Source organism: Botryllus schlosseri, chromosome 9 (genome assembly GCF_051294905.1).
Source record: "Botryllus schlosseri isolate E-star chromosome 9, Bs_hap1, whole genome shotgun sequence".
Taxonomy (NCBI): domain Eukaryota; kingdom Metazoa; phylum Chordata; class Ascidiacea; order Stolidobranchia; family Styelidae; genus Botryllus; species Botryllus schlosseri.
Genome location: NC_137244.1, coordinates 20,605,916 through 20,628,037, shown reverse-complemented (window position 1 = coordinate 20,628,037; position 22,122 = coordinate 20,605,916). Strand labels below are relative to the sequence as shown.

At 40.6% G+C, this 22,122-nt stretch overlaps 2 protein-coding genes across 2 annotated transcripts in view; one reads left to right on the top strand and one right to left on the bottom strand.

The window, feature by feature from the left end:
- Nucleotides 1-22,122, top strand: part of LOC145445955 (E3 ubiquitin-protein ligase rnf168-like) — a 306,333-nt gene that overhangs the window by 70,131 nt on the left and 214,080 nt on the right. The gene's annotated exons all lie outside the window — the stretch shown is intronic.
- Nucleotides 1-22,122, bottom strand: part of LOC145446721 (fibrocystin-L-like) — a 93,251-nt gene that overhangs the window by 3,837 nt on the left and 67,292 nt on the right. Inside the window, exons 61-97 of the mRNA XM_080325073.1 lie at nucleotides 21,878-21,974; nucleotides 21,476-21,680; nucleotides 20,381-20,520; nucleotides 20,158-20,278; nucleotides 19,548-19,677; nucleotides 18,798-18,963; nucleotides 18,618-18,724; nucleotides 18,146-18,284; nucleotides 17,811-17,950; nucleotides 17,251-17,380; nucleotides 17,061-17,183; nucleotides 16,758-16,895; nucleotides 16,557-16,696; nucleotides 15,795-15,921; nucleotides 15,574-15,736; nucleotides 14,837-14,927; nucleotides 14,624-14,777; nucleotides 13,433-13,577; nucleotides 12,800-12,879; nucleotides 12,547-12,741; nucleotides 11,966-12,134; nucleotides 9,980-10,091; nucleotides 9,536-9,666; nucleotides 9,298-9,467; nucleotides 8,906-9,010; nucleotides 7,995-8,144; nucleotides 6,874-7,019; nucleotides 6,093-6,188; nucleotides 5,797-5,946; nucleotides 5,052-5,165; nucleotides 4,349-4,471; nucleotides 4,125-4,241; nucleotides 3,909-4,056; nucleotides 2,697-2,803; nucleotides 2,193-2,310; nucleotides 1,226-1,391; nucleotides 240-447 (exon numbers count right to left, since the gene is read on the bottom strand). Coding sequence (XP_080181199.1) covers nucleotides 240-447; nucleotides 1,226-1,391; nucleotides 2,193-2,310; nucleotides 2,697-2,803; nucleotides 3,909-4,056; nucleotides 4,125-4,241; nucleotides 4,349-4,471; nucleotides 5,052-5,165; nucleotides 5,797-5,946; nucleotides 6,093-6,188; nucleotides 6,874-7,019; nucleotides 7,995-8,144; nucleotides 8,906-9,010; nucleotides 9,298-9,467; nucleotides 9,536-9,666; nucleotides 9,980-10,091; nucleotides 11,966-12,134; nucleotides 12,547-12,741; nucleotides 12,800-12,879; nucleotides 13,433-13,577; nucleotides 14,624-14,777; nucleotides 14,837-14,927; nucleotides 15,574-15,736; nucleotides 15,795-15,921; nucleotides 16,557-16,696; nucleotides 16,758-16,895; nucleotides 17,061-17,183; nucleotides 17,251-17,380; nucleotides 17,811-17,950; nucleotides 18,146-18,284; nucleotides 18,618-18,724; nucleotides 18,798-18,963; nucleotides 19,548-19,677; nucleotides 20,158-20,278; nucleotides 20,381-20,520; nucleotides 21,476-21,680; nucleotides 21,878-21,974 — 5,061 coding nt within the window. The remainder of the gene's footprint in view (nucleotides 1-239; nucleotides 448-1,225; nucleotides 1,392-2,192; nucleotides 2,311-2,696; nucleotides 2,804-3,908; nucleotides 4,057-4,124; nucleotides 4,242-4,348; nucleotides 4,472-5,051; nucleotides 5,166-5,796; nucleotides 5,947-6,092; nucleotides 6,189-6,873; nucleotides 7,020-7,994; nucleotides 8,145-8,905; nucleotides 9,011-9,297; nucleotides 9,468-9,535; nucleotides 9,667-9,979; nucleotides 10,092-11,965; nucleotides 12,135-12,546; nucleotides 12,742-12,799; nucleotides 12,880-13,432; nucleotides 13,578-14,623; nucleotides 14,778-14,836; nucleotides 14,928-15,573; nucleotides 15,737-15,794; nucleotides 15,922-16,556; nucleotides 16,697-16,757; nucleotides 16,896-17,060; nucleotides 17,184-17,250; nucleotides 17,381-17,810; nucleotides 17,951-18,145; nucleotides 18,285-18,617; nucleotides 18,725-18,797; nucleotides 18,964-19,547; nucleotides 19,678-20,157; nucleotides 20,279-20,380; nucleotides 20,521-21,475; nucleotides 21,681-21,877; nucleotides 21,975-22,122) is intronic.

Below are 22,122 nucleotides of genomic sequence, written 5' to 3'. Positions count from 1 at the left end.
AAAAGTAGTATAGGTAAATTTACATCAGTTTTAGGCGTGACATCGACGTAAGAACCGCATCTAATAACCACAGAAGCTGCTGAGTATATTTTCGAAGATTATAACTATTTTGTATTTGTATTTGTATTTTGTATGACATATTTTGTTATCGTAGAGAACACAGGCCTAGCCAAACTTTGCTACAACAATTCATACACATACACGCCACCAAAGTCCAGAACCCTCGGAACACTACTCACAATTACTTCCGGATCGCATTCGTTCAGGTTTCCTTCCAGTTTAAAGCTGTACCTGATTCCGTCAAAGGTATTTATCACTCTCCCCGAACACGACCTGTCCGCTGGAAACACGGTTTCCACAGCGGCGCGCCGCAGCCTCAGTCCTTCACCCCGCAGGAAAAGTTTGGCCAAATTAAAACCGATGGCGTTCGCGCCACACTTATCGATCCTGCCATGAACAAGATTCTATGGTTGAGAAATTGCAGCATTGGGGTCAAGTTTATGATCAACATTACACCGAAAAACCATATTCTAGTGCTTTGTCATGGAATCATCACTATGTTATGGCTGTATACTGGTGGACTATATACTTCATCGAGACATTAATTTATGATCGAATACCCACCAATTCTTCAGCAGAGTACGGCAAAAATAACCAGGACACCCCCGACATATCAGTCAGAAACTTAAGATATATTTTGACAGATAGCTTATACGGCAAAAATGAAAAAGAATGAACAGTTCCGACAATTATTGGCATAAGTCCCATAGAAGTTGACTGATAGCACTTTGTTTAACAAGACATCAATTTCTCAGTGAATACCCGTTAATTCCTTAGCAGACTATGGCAAAAAAACAGGCATAACACCAATGATATATCACCATGAAACTTGAAAATATCAATAGTTTCGATTATTCATGCCTGTAGTTACATTTTGCATCGATTCATGAATAGCCATCCGCTCAAAGCACACAATGTACAATAAAAGTAAGAACTTGGTAGCTTTTGCAACTTATTTCACATAGTAATCAACCATGTAGGATCACAATGCGATACACACAAGACACAATGCAAAACCAGGGATGGCGTGTATGAAGGACTCGGTGTAACGAGTAAAGCGTTGCACATGCACATCGAAACATTTACAAGTTGGATAATTCTTCTCTAATGTACATGATTGCTCTCAACATTCGCCCAGCGCGTCAAAAATAGCCAAGCGTCTCACGTCAACTCAATGTAGCTGGAAGCGCATTCTATCTCGGGAGACAAAGTAGCCTCGAGATTCTCAGGAAGATTCGGATCGAACGTAGTAATGCCGCACACGCACTCGTGGTCCAGGCACTCTGCGTGTGGGCCGCACGACGTCATATCTCTGCAGCGCTCACCGGAACCTACATGGAGTGTGAGAATAGAATTGGAGCTTAAGTACATTGTAGGCTTATAAATGGGGTTGGGCACAATGGTTCGAGTACTCAAATCTGAATCGAGGATTAATACTAATAATTCGAACCAAGTAGTGACAGATGATCTTTTCGAGTACTGAAGGGTAATTTATTCACGGAAATTAAAGTGCTGATAGGATTTTTCAATTGTGCAAGCCTTGAAACCTCCATTGGTCGCATCGTATCATAGGCCCATGAAACATGTAGCCCAAAGCTACGCGCGATGTTGTTACTCCCGCAGTTTACCCGCATCGAATTATACTGCATTTTTGGCTATAACTCGCTTTGTGTGCACAACAGATCGAACTTTCTTCAAAGGACGGATAGAAACACGACCTTTTAGCAGCTTTTGAGCTATATTTCATGACTCTACGACCTGCGGTTGCCGAGATGGGCGATTTTGCCCACTCGCGCGCAGAAATTGGGGGGTTGCCGGCTTGAAAATGGGGGCAGTCCCCTAAAGTCAATTTTTATTGAAGTTTAGGTCATTTGTCGGGATTTACGAACCTGCTTTTTTTGATTCGAGAAAAAAAAGTCATTTTTACTCCATCCTAATGCTAGTTAGTTTGAATGACGTATCCGCGAAGTCGTGTTCAACCAAAAACCGTGAATGAAATAGGCATGGTCGAAAAAATAACAAATTAGAATGTGATGCAGAACCGGTGCATATTTAGACTTTTCAAATCTGTCACACTGTTAAGACGACAGCTCGAATACGGACAATCATCACGTCAAGGGAAAAATGCATACCGTCACAATTATAGGTGCATAGATGAGTACAATTGTCTTGTTCCCAGATATATTCCTTGTCGAAGAAATCGTCCCCTTCTTCGTCCGTACATTCGGTAGGCACTCGCGGTGGTCTCAGCTGAAGCGTAATACGGGCATAGGTTGTTATAAATCATAACAAGAGCCGTTTAAACGATAATATGCGATAAAGCTAAGATCGCTATTGAACTCCTTTATCAGATCGAGTGATTGTAGAGGTCAATGCAGATTGTCCAAGACCACATAATCGCAATTACTGGACCACAACCGGACATATCGACACCGCCAACTGACACATTGCACTTATTTATTCTGGGTTCAAGCTGGGCGTCTAAATACAAGACTACTCCAAGTCGTTTCGGCACACTCCCATTTTTTCATCAAAACGAAATTTGTGCTGTTTTGAATAGTTAAAAATTCGAAAATAAACGAAAGAAATGGGATTGTTAAGTGCGCCTATGATAAAAACAAGCAAAATCATCTTACATTGATGGCAGGCGCCGTTACTATGAAATTGGTGTTACCGCTGCTGATGTTTCCAGACTCGGCTACGAATTGCAGAACGTATCTCCCGCCTTTGTCAATTGTCAAATCTGCCGTAAATTGAAACAGCCAAACATAAGACAAGTGTCCGCGCCAGCAGCCAGGCGGCACAGGTTTTCGAAATGACAAATTACGTATTGAAATCTCGTAGAAATCGAAACCTTTTAAAAACTCTGTAAATAAAACAGAATCCGCTTACCAAAGCGGTCGGACTTTCACCAAATCGACATTCGCCCTATCTTTTCATTTTATCGCAAACCTGTGTTGGTGGTTGTATGTGGAATCACTTACCACCTGAAAGCACTAATTTACTTTCTTGTGAGCACAAGAAAACAACATTTTGAATCTCTGCTTTCAAGCGACTGCTAAATTGTATTTGCAATGACCTTAGTTTATTCATTGACTCGAGTCAAAACTATAAAAGCAAAATCGACCTGTGACTCGGAACCTTGTGACTTGCTTACAACCCTTCCACTGCTATATCGAGCCGCCAGTCTATACCTTGCTTATCTATAAATCACATTTCAATTGCATGTATGCTGGGGGAGATAGTGTAGTGGTTACGATAAGCACCCACCAATCTGACGAACCGGGTTCGATTCCCGTCGGAGGTTTATCGGGGCTCCTCTTCCCCCGCCGTTGCCGTTCTTACGGCGACAAAAAAGCCCAGTAAAAGACCAGACGAAAGAAAGCAATGTTATGTTATGCTATTTCTCTCTATTTCTATCTTGATGAAAATCTTGAAATAAACAAACGGATCAATGTGGCCAAATTAGATTACAATTAGAATTAGAGCTACAGTTTTTCTCAAATTAGATTGGAGTTCGAATTACTGAATTAACGAAGATTTGGAAATTGAATCTGGTTCACTTCATATGAAATGAGAGTTCCTTCCCATAAGCACGCGGATGACAAACATCTGTACAACAAGCTTGACTCGTTTCGCTATGTACAGCTCTCCTGTGGCATTTTCGAGAGAAACGGAAATTCGATTGGAATTATAGCTATGAATCATTTAACAAATTAGATTACAATTAGATTAATGGCATTTTGCTCTAATTAATATACTTAGGATTATCTAGTTGTCTAAGTCTGTCCCGAGTATTTGAATAAAAATATGGCCAATTCATAGGTTTGACCAGTAAATAAACGTACCCTCAAACCGTGCAATACCATCGACCATTGGTTCCTCGGATCCGCTTACGATGCTGGCGGTCTCGTCATCCCCTTCGAAAATAGAGGCTTTCACCACCCAATGTGCCAGCGGAGAAGCAACATCCCCGTTTACATCGAGAAGTTGATACTAGAAAAGATAGCAACGCCACGGTCAGATTCCAAATTATTTCCCCCCTCCACTCCACAGCCACTCACCACTGCCGCTCCTTGAAACGCTACTCCAGCCCGACCTCCCATAGGATCAGGTGAAGCGACCGTAGCTAAACTGGCCACTTCAACCAGCACAATCGGCTCAACTGAGTCTGTTCCGTTCTGAAAAGTAAAGTGTTTTCTTTTTTACCAATTGAGCAATTTCAAATACCCATGGCTGATGCCAAATGATATCATGTTTTAAATGATGGCTCGGTGACACAACTTACCTCAGTGTCAGTGGTAGGCGTCGGCGGTGGTGGTGTGAGTGCTATTCCTGATATTGGTACCCCATCTGTGATTAACTCAGTCGCCTGTCCCGATTCCACCACGGCGGCTATCGTTTCCATGTTCTGCGCGAGAAGTAAACTCTATCAGTTTTCAAGACTGCTACTATTTCTTGCGATTTCAGTTTCGAATTGATATATTGTCAGCGCGACACATTGCTGAGAGTTTATCACGACTGGATGTTATTTGTGTGCCCTGTATTATTAATCTATAGAAACACAATTCGAATATACTGCTCGCACCTTATACCCTTTAGCCATTGATGTCTCAGATGGGCATGTATTCACGAATCTCATGTGTTGGGCGTGTGTCTCGGGTTCTTGGTCTTGACTCAGATTAAGAACCACTGTTCTAGTACGATCCATTATACGATTGTACGCATGTGCATATTGTCGCAACTGACCGTATTACTACAATCGTAATACATTGCAGTGATCCACTATCCTTCATTATGAATATACGGAATATACTTCAGCAAGTCTGACCGACACAGCCAGCCAATTTTAAGCGCCAACTATGTCGGTCATTGCCAAAAATTCGAACAGGGGCATTATTAAATTTGACACCCCACACTGCACATAGCACCGTCGATAACAAAACATCAATACCAATCTACAAATCGTTACAGATAAAGACAATTCTCACCGCCAACAGTGCAGCCCTTTCGGCTTCATCCGCCGCGGTCGCAAGTTCGGTGGCTTCATCGGGCTCACCAGGACTTATGATGGTCACGGTCCCATTGTCCGACTCCTCTACAACCTACGTATGTACAGTAAGGATTGCTAATAACTAGGGAAAGTTTTTGTTGCAGTAAAATCGACGGAAAGTTGCACTTATTTTTCACACAAGTTGCACTAAAAAGTTGCATTTATGGAAAAGTTCCTTGAAATTATTAGGGTATGAGATACTCGAGTCGTTCCGTATCCAAGGCACTGTAGCACGAAAAATTCCTCCAAACAGCCTAAAACACCATACTACAAAACTTCTGAGTACTTAGGAAGCCGCTGGAAGTTGTAAAAAAAAGTCGCAAAAACTTGCCCTACTAATAACCGAATAACCGCACAGCGTAGCAGAATACATTTAAGCATCCACGTGAGAGAATGTTCCTCATCGTCTGCGGATGCGGCCGGTTTTTCAGGGTACTCAAAATATATTTGCCTACTTTTACAAACTATTCCGGCGGTCATGTTTTTATACCATTTCCCCTTCTGTTACTCACATCATTTTAGGCAGGACGTATTACTTTTTGCACTAATGTTACTTAATCGATACTTCTACATGCATTGGAGAATCATTTACAGCTCAACTCCAGTAGCAACACTAACTACTTTGACCAACTCTCCGTACAGGCCTACTTCATCAGCAAACCATGACATAATTTGCAATGTACCGCTCTAGGAATGGTCCTCTCGACGACTGGCGACGCTGTCGCTGGCTGCGAACCGATCCCAAACGTAACAGTTAATTCGCCTTCCCGCTTTCGCCTCCGGCCCGATAACTCGCTTACAGCATTTGCAATCCATATACGATCTTCAGTGACCTGGAAACGCATGCCAGAGATAAACAAGTGAGTCGGACGGAGCGTGGAACGGACTGCCAACACGCAATAAGTAGAAACCAATTGACAAAGAACAGGATCTGATATCGGTAAATTTGCACTCAACGACTCCACAAAAACGTTCTTACGCCAAGCAGAGCAGCCAGATTTTTCCGTGCTTTGTCGAAAAACTCGTCCACCGTGACTGAGGGTACGTTGAAGGACAAAAAGATGGCTGCCGAGACCTGGTAACGTAGAGAAAAGATGCAGGCAAACGCAGGAAATGAATAGCCGACAAGAAACAATCATTTCTCGAAACATATATTCAAATTCATTACGATACTAAACTGGTTCATTGGCATGGCAGGTTATGGAGAGAGAGAATCTTTATTGCCAACCGCGCAAATCAACAAAATGTATAGCAAAACGGAATTCGGCGAATCGCAATATACATATCGGAATAGCACATTATACATTTTTGCGACATACACACCGACTAATGACATACATAAACATGATCTGTGCATATACATACCATGATCCATAATGTACAGATGCCGCTGGACACGGAAGGTATAGAAATCGCTATCTTATAAGCACTGGATAGACAGGAGGCTCAATATAACAGTGTCATCAAAGCCTAGCCACCCAGGCCAGGAGAATCCGACCCTGCTCAAGTACATTTTTTCTACTTGCACTTCGTCAACTGGTTATGGTTTTATAGTACTTTCACGTATACTAAACATTTTTCGCTTTTTTTCAATAAAAACTAGGCTTAGTATATGTGCTTTTTAATTACTTAAAAATCATTGTACAACGATGGGTATTTTGATCACCTCTGCTGATGACACGGATTAAGACTAACATGCAAAGACAGGAAGCATTACGCTACATTTGTACAGTAAACACAGAAATTGGGTGCGCATTTACCACTACGTCCATCGGTAGCGGGCCTCTCACAGTGACGCAAATAGTTTTGGTGTATCTGCTGTAGAAATTGGAGGCAGCCGGACTCGTGACATTTGGCATGTACAACATAGGCTGGTCTTCGGGCGGAGCGTCTGTCAGCACTTGACCTGTACAATTAATGCCGCATATGTGACGAAAGTGGCGGGTAATAGATCCAGATAAAGATTGTACGGTGCACTAGAACTGAAATTTGATATGAATTTTTCACTTTCACAATCACTATATAAGGTCAACGCTAATATAATTTTTGGATTAGGCTTTATTAAAAGCGGTGCAGTGGATTCGAAATTCGATTGAAATTTTCTGTTAGAACATAATGTTCGGATTCAAGATTAGATAAAGACTTTATAGTACCATTTCCGGACGTTAATCTTGCGAAAAAATGATTACAGTTAGCTCATATCGTAATCAAGATGTTGCTATCACGTCAAGAACAATATTCTCACAATTTTGCCAACAAATATCGATTTCAACGGCGGTTTGTTGACTGCATAATGATCAAATACAGTATTTCACCTTATGTTATCATTGGCCACAATATTACTGGTTTTTGATGTGAACATGAGCTACGAATGTTATAAGAAAATAGCAGACTTACCATGGTGTGGCTACCGTACTAATTGCTATTAAAAATTATACAGAATTTAGCCGCTAGTGTGTGCCAGAGATCCTTAACTTCTGTTGGTCCAAGGATTTGGAACTCCTTATCAATAGAGCACAGAGGTTTGTCATTTGCATCATTCTGTCGGAATTTTAAGTCTACACTCATTTATACATATTGAGATGTAAGAGTATGATCCGGTATTTATTTTGAACTAGTGTTACAGTTTTTTTTTTTCTACTACCACTGTTTTGCGTTTGCGTTTTGTTGTTTAATCTTTTGTTGAAGTGTTACTGACCGACAGTTGCATGATATAAATGTACTTTGACTACAGCTGACTTGAAGACTACACATCTTGTTGTGGTCGCATCGCTGTGTTTGTCTTTTTTACATATTTGTGTGAACTCTCATCGTACGAATACAGAATCTGTCTGTCTGTCTATTAAAATGGAATTAACAGACAACACCTAGTTTTTCTTACCATTTTGCTCATAACCGTTTGTTGGCATGACGTACGCATCATCGTAGTAAACATCCAGACGATTGGATGTAGAATAGAAAATGCAAGCCACAATAGCGTCGTTCGCAGATGCGTGAGGTAGTCTGAGACGCAACTGAGTTGGGTTGGTGCCTGCGGCGCAATGAAAAGTACCATAACGCACGAACGTTGTCTTCCGTATATGCGCAAAACTCAAAAGCAGTGACCGTCTATTTAGTACACGGAAGCCCACGCACGAAGGCCTAATTCAGTTCAGTCAAACAAAGACCTTGGAAGGTATAATATCACAAATAGCTTATCATGCTCAATAGTTAGCAAGGCCAGTGTTGTTGATTCTTAGGATAGCTGTGATTGCTACTTTCTAAATAAAACTCGAATTCAGCAACTGAGCTTGAGAAAATGGAGCTCCATTGATAAAGGGTGGTATATTCAAATAAATGGCGTAACAGAAAGGATATAATGTATATCACAAGACAACGTTGTTCATGAAACTAGGTTTGCGGTCACTTGCGGTTAAAAGAAACAAACCTATACAAAGTAATACAAATTAACGAACGGACATATACTTAATAGCCCAAATAAGCCAACTGAAGTTAAAGCAATGACGGTGAGCTCGATCAATCGCAGAACACGGGCAATCAACATTCGCAGACTACAAGACCAGTGATGCCTAATTGCGCAAAGAATTACGACTTGTCTTGTTCAATATTAGAGACAGAATATTGCAAATGTGAGCATTGAATCGGCTATAAACATCGGATTGCACGCAGCTGAGTAAAATAATAGCATTTAATCTCACTCTACTTGGTCGGTAGGATACACAGTCTGTGCATTTAGTCAATATTAATTGGAATCAAACGATGAAAAAATCCTTATCCAAAACAGCTACCCACCAGAGAAGTGTATCTCGTAAACAGAGCCGATAGCGGTAGTGGTAAAGAAAGTCGATAGTCTCAATTGACAGGTGTAACCCGCACACCATCCATGGTCTTGGGGTCCTGTTGAAATCAAAATGGATCAAACTGATAAGTTGCAGGGAGAATGATAGACGTGTTACCAATAATCGCCGCAAAGTCATTTTTTATAGTCGGTAATAATGTCAACAGCATATCGCTATTAGATACAGCCGATTGTAGTCATTGATGTCACTTAGTCGTGGTAAAAGCAAGCGAATACACTATTTTGCTATAGCATGGGGGTTTCCAATTTGAAATTTGAGTTGACTGCTTCAATTTTTAAAAGTGTCATGTACCGGATCGTCTCAGCCAAAATGTCGCAGACATACCATTTTCGAGATCAACGTATCCGTCGGTGAGAAGCGCCACAGGCGCAATCCTCCTTGTCTCGCTGTCGATATCCAAACTCTCCAACAAAAACAATTGATGATCATACCCATGACATTCGTACGCTTGCCAGGCCGATTGATACACACAATTCCTGGTGGCGTCATCAGCCCTAGGCCGGAGAAACACGGTGTCAAGGCGACTCGGTTCTACATTACACTCATAACGTTGAGATATTACCGCATAATTCCTTTGTTGGGCGCGATTTTGTCGATTGGTATTCTAGTTCCGTTTGGATAAGTCAGAAGAGTTTCGGGAATGTTGTAGTCTCCCAGACCCCTAGCCTTGTCACCGTCCCATTCAAATTCGGCCTGTCGCAAAATTAAGCATCAAATGATGGGTGATCGATGCAGTACTAGCAGCGGAACATGAGAAATTGCGTGAAAGCATTGTGTTTTATGGAGCTTGTAAATTTGAAAAAATCGAAAATAACTGCATTAATCATGGTAATTTCACACACACAAACAAAGGGCATGCTTTGTACTTGAACATCTTAAATAGAAACTTGACCTCATTACCTGACATGAAAACTGTCATCAATTTGGAATGACTTAGTACACGGTATATGAGCGATGCAAAGTTTGGAATCCTCAGATTTACAAAAGGAGAAAGATCATAGGATACCTCAGGTATAATGTCTCCCGGAGTGCCCAGGAACGTTCCGTCAAGATCGGTGATTATGAAATTCTTGTGGCCGTCGCATTCCATATCAACGCAGTCGGATGGGTTGATCTTACTGAAGTAAAGACATCGACTTGACAGAGTATACTATTCACTGCAGAAGGGGGATGGTTCAGGCTCTTAGCCTGAAAACCCAAAGTTGAGCTCTACACTTACTGAAAAGGAATGAGATTGGGCGAAGATATTAGGGGGTTTCAAGTTTCTCGAAAAGATTCTAGATTTTGATCACTCGAAAGACAACACAAAATCATTGTAATGGCGAGGCAATCAAGCCAAACAAATTGGGGCACACTAAATATATAATAATAATAATAATAATAATATTTCTGAATAATATTCTGAAGCAAAACACGGACGGCAAATGCAGAATGTGCCACAACCAAAATGAAACTGTAGCACATCTCATGTCCGGCTGTGGTGCACTTGCAGCTACCGAATACACATGGAGACACAATAGGATTGGTCACTACATTCATCTTGAATTATGCAAACATTTTGACATCACCACTTAGACAAAAAATTGGTACGATTACAGCCCAGCACCAGTGACAGAAAACGAACAAGTAAAAATTCTGTGGGATGTACCAGTTATAACTGACCGCGAAATCAGAAGCAACCGCCCGGATATAATCGTCAAACTAAAAAGAAAAAGAGAATGCTTATTCATTGAACTGGCTGTCCCAGCTGATCACAACCTACAGCAAAAAGAATCAGAAAAACACTCCAAATACGCAGACCTCAAAATGGAATGTGAGAAAATGTGGCGATGCAAAATAAACATTGTACCGACAGTCATTGGCGCTACAGGGGTCGTGAGCAAAAAACTCATGAGACATATCCAACAAATTCCGGGTAACGTTCGATTCGACATGATCCAAAAGATCACATTATTGGGGACTGTGCACATTCTTCGGAAGGCCTTGAATGCTCCACTGGACTAAAATTACACTTGTGAATCACAGCATAATTTCTGTAATTTCGATTGTTCATCTTCAATCATCTCTACCTCTGCTCTGTAACCCTTGCCAATTCTTCATCTGCTGCAATTCTGTAATCTGACTTCTCCGTGTATTGCATAGGAATAACAATTTGAATGTATAACTGAAATTTTAAAAAATTTACTCCAATCTCGCCATTTTCCTTTGGGGGCAGGTTGCTCCCCGGATTATGTGTGTATGTACCAGTTTTACTGTGAATAAAGAATATAATAATAATATAATTTATAGAGCGCCGAATATAACAATATATCATTACAACACTAGGGCGCTGTACATAAAAGGCAATAAAATATAAAAGCAAAGGATATGTATAAAAGACGAAGTGCATAGTTGTAGGGCGGAATGAACACTACTCTAGTTCGAACGCTCGTGCGAATAAAACGGTCTTGATTTTGCGTTTGAAAACATATAGCGAGTCACATAGTCTGATAGAAATTGGAAGATTGTTCCACAGAATGGCGGCCGAGGAAGAAAAGGTTCTCTCGCCGTAGGTCGATGTTCTGACTCTTGGAACGGACAAGAGCTTTTGCGACTGAGAACGTAGCGCTCTACCGGGATTTTACATTGTCACTAGCTCACGAAGATACGCTGGTGCACTTCCCTCCATGCATTTGAAGACGTACAGAAGAAGCTTGTATTCAGACCTAAATTTCACGGGTAACCAATGAAGGGATCTAAGAATCGGTGTTACGTGATCACGCTTCCTTGACCTAGTTACCAAACGAGCAGCGATGTTTTGGATCTTTTGTAGCTTGTCGATCCAATATAAACACAAGATATACATATGCCAAGGCATACACTCATATTCCTCAGATCAAGATCCAATAAAAATAACCAAATCCAAATAATTTTCTTTGCATTCTCTGCCTACAATTCTTCCCGCAGAAAATTCGATCTGCATACGAACATAATTGTCCCAATTTCAACTCACCCTAGACTGGGCCTGCTGTAGTAAACGCGCGTTCCCGTTGGGGAATTGACAAATGTCGACTGACTAACGAATACGGGATGGTGATAGTCTTCGTTCTTCGAGTTCATAGTGATGGCGGTGTGATCCACACCAGAACACGTTGCGTCACCAAAATTCACAAAAGACGCGCCTGCGAATCGATACACATGGAGTAGTATCGCCTAGATTAAAATTAAAGTTGGCGTCTATAATTTAATAAACAATAGCAAGGACTCGTTTTTGGCATTGAGCTGGTGCCAACCTTTTAATATTTGCGCCTTCATTAACAGTTGGACGAATAGCAGATCCAGGACTTTTAGTGGATTGATTGAAATATTTTAGGATTTGCATTTTTGGACTTGTCATGGTAGGAATAAAATCCCTCACCTGTATTCATGCTCAAAATTGGAAAAGTACAAAGACATTTGAAAACAAATGATTGAATAATCGGTTGAATATTGTTGAACCGTTGAATAATATCGATTATGGTATGGAGCGTTCTTCGGAGTGTTGACTGCAGAGATATTGAATGCTGCCGGATCAGAATAAACAAAAATTCGTACCTTGGATTGTGAGTTTACCGCCCAGAGCAGGGTATTGCATCAAGCCCGGGAAGGGCTTTTTCGGAGCGGCATTATGAGCAGACATGAACGACGGTGCCATGATTCCCACTGTGCTACTGCGAACGTCATTAGGGGTCTGAGCGTTTGAGCTTGCCAATATGTATCCGGCGGAAGTATCCAGCTGCGGGCAAACTCCTGATAACACGAAAAAGGTGGTGACGAAGTCTCGGGGTTTGAAAGTGAAAATATATACCTGGCTCAGTGACGGCGACAATTTGGACGTTGGTAATCGAGCCGTATTTCTCTTGGTAGAGATGAGTCGTGGATGATGGTCTGTGAAAAGGAGAGAAAATATTCAAGTAGACATTCTTAAAATGTCCTAGGAAGTGTGGTGGCAGATTGATTATTCTTTGGATTTGAGATATTATAATTATTAAAATCATATTATGGTACTTAGAATTACGAATGTCTATTGTACCACAAGCTAATAAATTTCATCAACAACACAGGCTAATTTCATGAAGGACTATAAGCTATTCTCAATATCCGCCGATAGTTAATCAATCATGGTCATTTCACACAAGATTCATGTAAGCAATTCGAGGTGTTGCAAATAACACTATTGCAGCAATATGGATAATTGAATGTCTGCATGTAATGGAAAATTCAATCGAAATCTGTTCATAAATTCACTAAATTGCTATCTGCTTGTATAAGAAAACAGTGGCATAAGCGCCATTGTGACAACAAAACTCGGATTGGGTGGCCGTATGAATGTCGGTACCAGGTTTGATTCGGTCATTGAGAAAAAATTCGAGAGTTGCGCGATGATTCTTAGGGCTATGACAAAAATGTAGAAATTTCATCAACATATTAAAAGACTCACCCGTTGAACAGTGTCAAGATACCGACTCCAGAGTCGGTAATGAGGCAGTCGGATATTTCGATATTGCTACTGTCTTGGAAGTAAATACCGAAATAATAAGAGTAGTGGATGTTGAAATCGCGAATCGCCGAGCACAAGCCTTGGCCTGAAATTAAACACGGGAACACATAAAATAGAGAACAAAAATTGACACATTCATAATTTGCAAATGATGATGTGTGTATGGTAAGCTCCAAGCGCAAGTTACGAGTTGGAGACACTCAGGTTCGAAATCTACCAGTCTCAGCCACATCTATACTTTTGAAATTATTATCTACAACCAAAACCAGACTAATATCAGAATTTTGATACGTATCATTATATTGTATTGAAGCGATCTTCAGTCTTTTTACTTTGCGGACCGGCAAACCTCAATAATTGCAAACTACATTTAATGCTGCTTTTGATGTTAGTCGTGTTATATGTGGTTTTATTGAAGTTTCTTCAAATAAAAGTGGTGTTGAAAACCACTAACTTGAATTGTTCGGTTTCCTTGAAATAAATGCGAATTTGCTGTTTCCTAGCCTCTATTCTACTGCTTAATGTCGCAAAGTTGTATTGTCAAAATTTAGTTTACAGGTCTCCTTATAGTTTCACATATAAACTTTGGTAAACAAGGTGTAGGTTACTTTTAAAAAGTTTCATACAGCACCCAATCGAAATTTAAAAATCAATTTAAAATTCGATGTTTCATTTCTCTACCTATTAGACCGGCGTCCAACTTTATGCATTTTGGATCTGAGATATAAAAAGTCTAATATATTTGGCAGTCCGGTAGAGCCTGCCACGGTCCTACAGTTGAGAACCACTGGTCTATATAATCTATATTTGCTTATAATTAAGGCAATTCGGAAAACATATCCGACATGAACATCATTGATTTACAGCAAAACTTCGGCTGAGGAAGAAACTAGTACTTCAAGTTCAATAGGTCGATACCTACATTACTACAGAGACAGACATAGGTCTATCTACAGCCTTGCTTGCATATGGCTTTCGGTGTGGTAAAATGGATAAAATCAAGTCAATGCAAAAGACTATACACCGAGCTATTTGCAGTGAATGAAGCAATATTGCCGAATGACAAGCAGCATAAAGGATAGAAATGACAGCAGGATGAATTTACAATTGTAAAAGAAGTGGACTACATACCAAACTTGTTCACATATACGCCGTACACACTTGATCTGGCCGTGTTACCAGAAAACCATTCCTCATCGCACGGTTCACCGCCCAACCAGTAAGCAGAACGCTCTGACCCGGCCACTACGTTGCCTTGAAGAGTGACTGATGACGCGGCAAACACCTTGGATATGCAGAGACACGATGTCGCAAAAGTCAAAACTAAGCATACGTACAACCCACCTGGATAGCGCCAAACCAGTCCCAAATGTAATTTGTTTTACCGTTATAAGTACCTGGGTTGATCATGAGCGACACCAGATTATCCAGAACTCTACAGCGAGAGAAGAATTGAAAGCGTTTAAAATCAAATATCTTCTTCATAATTGTGTATTAACTGGGGCTGAGCAAAGAAGTTCCAGTACTCCAGTCCGAGATGAGGTATCAATCGCGTTGACTCGAGCAGAGTTGTGACAGCCAATTTTGTCACATAACGGAAGTACTAGCATTCGCACCAAGAGTAAAAATTTAATAACAAATATATAGATGCAATACTTCCTCTCCACTTCTGGAGTCTCGAAATAAAAAATAGGTTCCATAGACTACAAATTATTATGAAATCACACTTCCGTCAAGTAATGATCAAGCCTCGTTATATTCACAAAGCTTTGGGAAATACTGTTGGTCCAGATATAGGAGATTTTGGATGACATCTAAATGGCCACAAGTTCCTGGTGGCCACGAAAGAGATACAGGTGTGATGTTTTAAAGTCATTATTATTGCGTATATTGTCATGATAGGTGGCTCTCGGGACCTTGACATCACACGAAACTTAATAATTGAATCACTCAAATACTGGATATTGCCCAGTCCTAGTATTTATACGACTCTGCCATAGCATTCCTGAACATTTGAAATGACGACTCAAGCTACAAGTGGGATAAAATTTACGAAACCCGAAATCTGAGGGTAATTGTACCTGTTATCTTCGCCTTGGACCCGTATGCTAGGACCGACAGTGTGGTAGATAACATTGTCGCTCATCGTAATCGAGTTAGCTCCGAACGCCCCGACCGCAGTGTTGTAATTGTGGGCGAAGGAGCATTTCTTCAAATACGACGGACGTATCCCGTTCTGTGTGCCTGCCGCAAATCAATCGGCTAGTCCCAATTCAAGAAATGTATCACACGATGGAGAAACCTGTTTCGGAATACACAAATGCATATCTCGGGTCCCTGCGATCGGAGTATCCCTCTTGCCCCATCCCGATAAATTCAACGTTTTGAACGCGGGCGTAACCGATAAACTGTGTGTTTTGCAGTAGAATCTACAACAACAGATAAATTGCCGCTCAAAATCAGGTGATAAGACAGTGTCCCCTGTCCAATCATGCACTCAATATATAGAATTATTGCTATATCACACGAGGCTGACAACGGAGAGTGTAAGGCTACTGACACTGATAAAAATGCAAGGAATTACACCGTTATAAATCAGTATGTACATGTCAACCCAGGCCGTCCAATACTGATCTAAATTCAAACACAAGAAGATGAGATATTTGGCGAATGAATTTAATATATCGCTACATATAGGAATAATATTATTTATTACTGTATTCCGGATAACCACATACTTTCCAGGAATTGAACAGAGGTGGTCTAATCAGTTATCATCAACAAGTAGAAGTAAGATTGTAAGTTTCTACCATAGTAGTAGCAGTGATTTCCAAGAAGGTAAAAAAATCAGTTGGGCAGGACCTAGTTTGACCTTAAAAGCTCGAAACCAATAAAATCAATAGCCATTTTAAGTAAGTGACGCAAGCCAGCAATGCCTTCTTTGAGTCTTCTGAATTAGTAGAAATACACCATACTGGCTACCAATGGACTTGGCATACCGAAATATTCAACGAATAGTAAGGATGTTTTCATTTTGCAGTTATATTAAAAGCAGATAGTTCACCGTTCCAACGACGACACGGCCGCCAAAAGACTGCCCGCTGGAGTCATCGTTCCAATCTGATCGGATTTTGATATTTCGAGTCAAGAGCCCAACTTCAGCGGCGATCCTGTAGTCGGCATTGCCGAACGTGTAATCACTCGCTACAAAACCATATTCACACCATTTTTACACTGTCTGTGGTATTATATTCGATTAACCTACCCAAATGCTTATATTGAAGAGTTACGTTCAGTTGCAGCATGGTAGTGTTGGTTCCCGCATTTACAAACACCGATTCAATCTTGAATATTTCCGCCTCCCAAGGATCAAAAGCAGTCGGCGTGATCATAATTTCGTTCCCTGCACGAAAAGAATCGTGTGTCACTTCAAAGCAAATGTACCCTTATTGGGAAGGTAGCATTCAATGTAAAGAAAATCAAAGAAAAACGACTTCAACAGGCACTGTGGGCTAAGAACCGGAAAAATAATTTATAAATACACGGTTAAATAAAATCACTGTCTCACCTTCGACCCAATCCACTAGTTCTGCCAGCATGATGGTGCTCTCGCCAGGAATCGCTGTGTAGAGTAGGTGGGTCCAGGCAGTCGCTACATCCGCTCCGTGGAGATCTAATCCCCCGAACGCACCTATTTGAAACAGATGATCTTGTATTGGAACTGTTTACACTAATATACCCCATGCAGTTATAATTACCTATAGCCTTCGTACCCAAAGTCACATCTTGCGTCAGATCATACTCATCGTCGCTTATATCGCCAGTGAGTATGATTTCAGCGAGACCAAGGAATAGATCGTCCTCCCAGCCTAAGATGAGTCTACCACCCTGGAAAGTATCGAAGAAAATGAGTTGTCGTGATATGCTGCATTGTACTCAAAGCTAGCTCAAGGTACAGTAATGAATGATCTCCTGCTGTTTTAAATCAAATTCTCAATTTCTATATTCATCAAAGGTAGCTCAAGGTAAAATGATGATTCACTGCTGTTTTAAATCAAATTCTAAATTTCTAAATCAGCAACAGGAATAGTCATGATTCATTGCCGTTTGAAATCAAATTCCATATCTCTAAATCAGCAATGGCACCCAACAGTGATAAATTCTGCTTTCCAAAATCCAAAGCTACATCTCACAAGTCAGGAGATAGTGTGATGCATAGGGAAATAGTTTGTGGTAGGCCATTATTTTGATACGTCAACTACAAAACTGTTTGATATACAAATCAGCACTTGTAAATCGGCAAAATTCAAATACGAACCCGAATGAAAATAACCCTGGCCTTCACAGTGAAATTATTTGGTATTTCAGTGTCTTGTACGGTGTTTTCGAATTCCGCCACGCCGTAAACAAGGAACGTATCGATCTCTAAAGTGGGAACGTCTACCACAACCCAATCTCCTGTAAGTAAAATTGAAAAGATATTCCCACACGACGCTCAGAGAGTACATAGAAAATATCCAGCATTGTTTGCCTAAGGAAATTATATGAAAGATACACTCGACCTTGCCGGACCTAGTGATCAGCGATTAAAATTTCAAATTATTTTCCATTCCTACTATTCGTTGACTGAGAAAATTTGATGTGGAAAAAAACCTGAAGGTATCGTGACGTCTTCTCCGGCCGCTGGCACAGTGCCTGTCGGCCAGTAGGCCGCGTCCGACCACCGATCAAAATCTCTGGGCCTTTCGAGTGCAGGTGGGACCGTGTTTGGATCTGGCGGAGGTATACAATCCTGTGAAGAGCAAAGAGACAAAATATAAATTTTCAAGTCCAATCAATTTCAAATTTTTTCAATATTGTATACTGCTATACGTCTGTTTATGGTCTCTCCTTGTGTTGCATAATTTTTACTCTCACGTTTCCTTGTTATGACCACCTCATAGTTGCCAGGTACAGCTGACTTCGTTTGGCGTTCTTTTAAAACTACATTGCCACACCATACTTCACCATACTTCACCACACCATACTTCTCAGATCACAGTTTATATGCTTGTTATCGTGCCAAAAAGACTTCGAGGTAATAAATTACATGCAATGAATGCAGTCTTGAAAGAAATTAACGTACCTCGAAGAAACATCGATACATATTGATGCTGACATCTCGGTTGATGGCGCTTGGATCCGGAGATTGCGTCGCACGTTTCTTTCTTGAGAGTAGACTCTCTCCCTTCACTAAATTCAAAAACAGGATTCCAGGCATCCGCAAACTTAAATGCGATCCGCTGGCGTGGAGTCAAAGTCTTACCGATATATTCCAGTGTCTTTGTAGTTTCGTCAAAATAATAATCTCCGTGCTCATTATCTGAGCAGGACAATGGAGCGTCGGTGCTATTTTTGTCTTGCCCCGCCACAATCGTGAAACGATCCGGGGTGGAAGTAAACGTGTGCGAGATGATATTGCATTCCGAAGACTGTAAAAGTAATGGAATTTCCTGCATCACACGTATTGTTATAAATTCCAGCATGACGCCACAAACTTTGTGGAGGCTTCCGACTCGAGTCACACGAAGAAAAAAGTGTGAATAAATTTTGATTGACAGTATTACAAATTCATTGATGAGTCTAATGGAGGTTTTGAGTCAATTTCAAATCATTGAATTGGGGGTTGGTGGCTTACACAGATGCTGGTTCAAATTGAAATAGTTTGGAATGTCTTGCTTCGAAACAGGCCAGTGCGTGATGGTAGAGGAAATTGGTACTTACATGCGTATGTCATACTCGCAAATTTATAATTTAGAACCACCATTTGTTATTATGATAAAAATATGCCATTTACATACCAATATTAAGCCTTTTTATAAAAAAAAACGCAGTTTCTTGAACAGGGAACATTACAACCATAGGAAAAACCACCAGATGACACAATCACCGCTACAACCAAACATTTGAACAGCTTGAAAAACATGTTTATCGTTCTTAGGTCCACTCTTTGATAAGATACAGTCCAAAAAAATAGTCTCGTGTATTTTGAAAGAACATTAACCGTATCGCTCACCCGATAATTGGAAAACATGGCAGAGTACGTAATGTTGGACAGTAGCGGCAAATGATCGAACAGCCATTCGTACTTTATGCCGTCGAAAAGCAACGCCCTCCATCCTAACGGATGCGTCATTCCTTTTTTCCTACGAAGCAAGACGATGAATCTTAGAGAGATATTGTCAATATCTTTCTTTAAATCTGAAAAAGCCGTTAGTTCTACTTACGTTGCTGACTTGATACAACCAAATATTCCAATTGTCAAACTCGACCATACAAAACAACTGAAGTATTAAATATTCGTGCCTGCGCCAGTACTAGTAACGCAGGTATTCGTATTACATTTCCATGGCCATTACCAAACCACTACTGTATCATGGTTCCATGATGATTAATGACTACATATATATTGCCAAACCCCTGCTGTATTACGTCCCATTATATATATTACCTAACCACTACTGCAATTCAGTCCTATGATCAAACCAGTATATCTTTATTACTGAACCACTACTGCTTAACAGCTTCACGACGTTATTTAATGACTGTATATGCATATGCTACTAGACCACTACTGTTATTACTGATGTACTCGGAGTGTAAAAGTCACACAACAAAACACTCACGTAAAAAACACTTCTGTTGTGCCATGCTGATTAGTCAGGTTAGCCGATGAACCGTCCAGCGACGTTGGCAATGCGTTATTCCACGCCACTCTGTGAAGGCGCATATCCGGGCATTCCATACCTGGAACAGTCGCAACCCCATGAACTCATGCAGGAAAATCGCAGAAAATAGATTACAACAGCATAGCTAGTGTGCGGCACATTAAAAAAAGAAATATCAAACCTGGATATCCGCCAACACTCCACTCTGATTTCTCCACACAGCTTGATGGAGCAGTGTCTGTGGACGGTATGACAACTCTAGCCATTCCAGCACCAGTCAAACTCCCGTCCACGTCTTCAATGAAGTTTTCGTGTTCCCACCTGTACACAAAATGATGCGATTAAATCAAGAATTTCAAATATGGACATCGTTTAAACCAGGGTTCTCAAACATTTTCAGCGCACACTCCTAAATTATTTTGGTGGTCGTGCCCCCAAAATTTACTGTATTTACACAAAATTCCGAATAAAGCTTGGGAAGTTGAAGACTAAAACAGCGGTCATCACTTTGAGCTACCACCATGATTGACATATGAACTAGTTGTATAGCTACCGGGTGACTGAAAAAATGGTCAACACTTCCGCTGAGTCCCCGTCACACTCAATTAAGTTAAAAATAAGGACAGATCTTATGAATAAAGGAAAATGAAATTTTATGCTTTATAATTGTAGTTTCAACATTGTCATTTCACAGACTTCATAAAACCAGTCTAAGAATACCTGACCTAATTACGAATTTTGCAGTAACACCCTGAAACGTCACATATTCCTACTAGACTGTAACTCGGAATACATATTTCATAACTTGCCGAATTTGTCAAATTTGCCCTACCAATGACAATAGGAGTACAAAGCAACCATAACAAACTCATACAGAATAATGCTGTCACAAATCATGCTAGCCTAGAATATTAGCAACATGGGATAAGAGATGGGAGTCAATTGATTTTTAAATTTACGGTGGAAAAGCGGATCAATGATTTGGCCTTCATTTGATATCTGATGTGATGATTCAATGGAATCTTGGCATGTTTTTATGCTACTGTTGAAGGCGAATACTTTTTTACACAGCTAAAATGGAAGCTGTCACATTGTTCAACGTATACTAATCGAGATGCAAGCAATATCTACTGAATCAATATTAGTCAGCCCTCAAGATGACCGTACGACAATTTGACATATCGACCTTGCCTACAGACACATGCAGCATTCATTTTTGTATTGATTGGTATATTGATATGATGAAAATTTTAATAAAATGATATGTTCAACCAACCTGAACTTTCCCAAGTTTGTAACGGCGACGTGCCCTATGCTGCTGAACTTTGAGTGAAATGCGCCACAATATTCCGCACATGTGCCAACAATGGTAGTCGTAGAGAGCACGGCTTCTCCGGGATCGTTAAAATTGATGAAGGTGACGCCGCTCACTTCCCAACCGTCCGTGTACGGCAATACGATGGCGCTCCCTTTTTTATCATCTGAAGAATGCGAAACTCTTACATTTGAATTCAACTAATACTTTTTCCAATCATCGTGCTCTTGGAAAAACGTAGGTCTTGGAAAAAGCGAATATTCAATGCTTGCATTAGCGCTAATGTGATTGATCCACCCAATATTAAGTTCAGCGTGGTTCATTCCATAATATTTCAGCATAAGACACAGTTGATGAACTTACTCGGTGTCGAGATGGAAGAATGGCCAGCGATCACAGAATCGTAAATTCCTGCTTCACCCCAAAGTGGGTCTATCATCATTTTCACTTCAACACCAGCCTGCAATATGAATTTCCATGAAACAAGCTGATTATTTTCACAATACACCGAGCCAATGAACAATTAAACATATTGTAGAATCTCGAATAGCGTTTCTTATCCTTCCTCAGCTGTTGTAGTCCTCTGTCAGCAAGCAAAAAGTCTACCG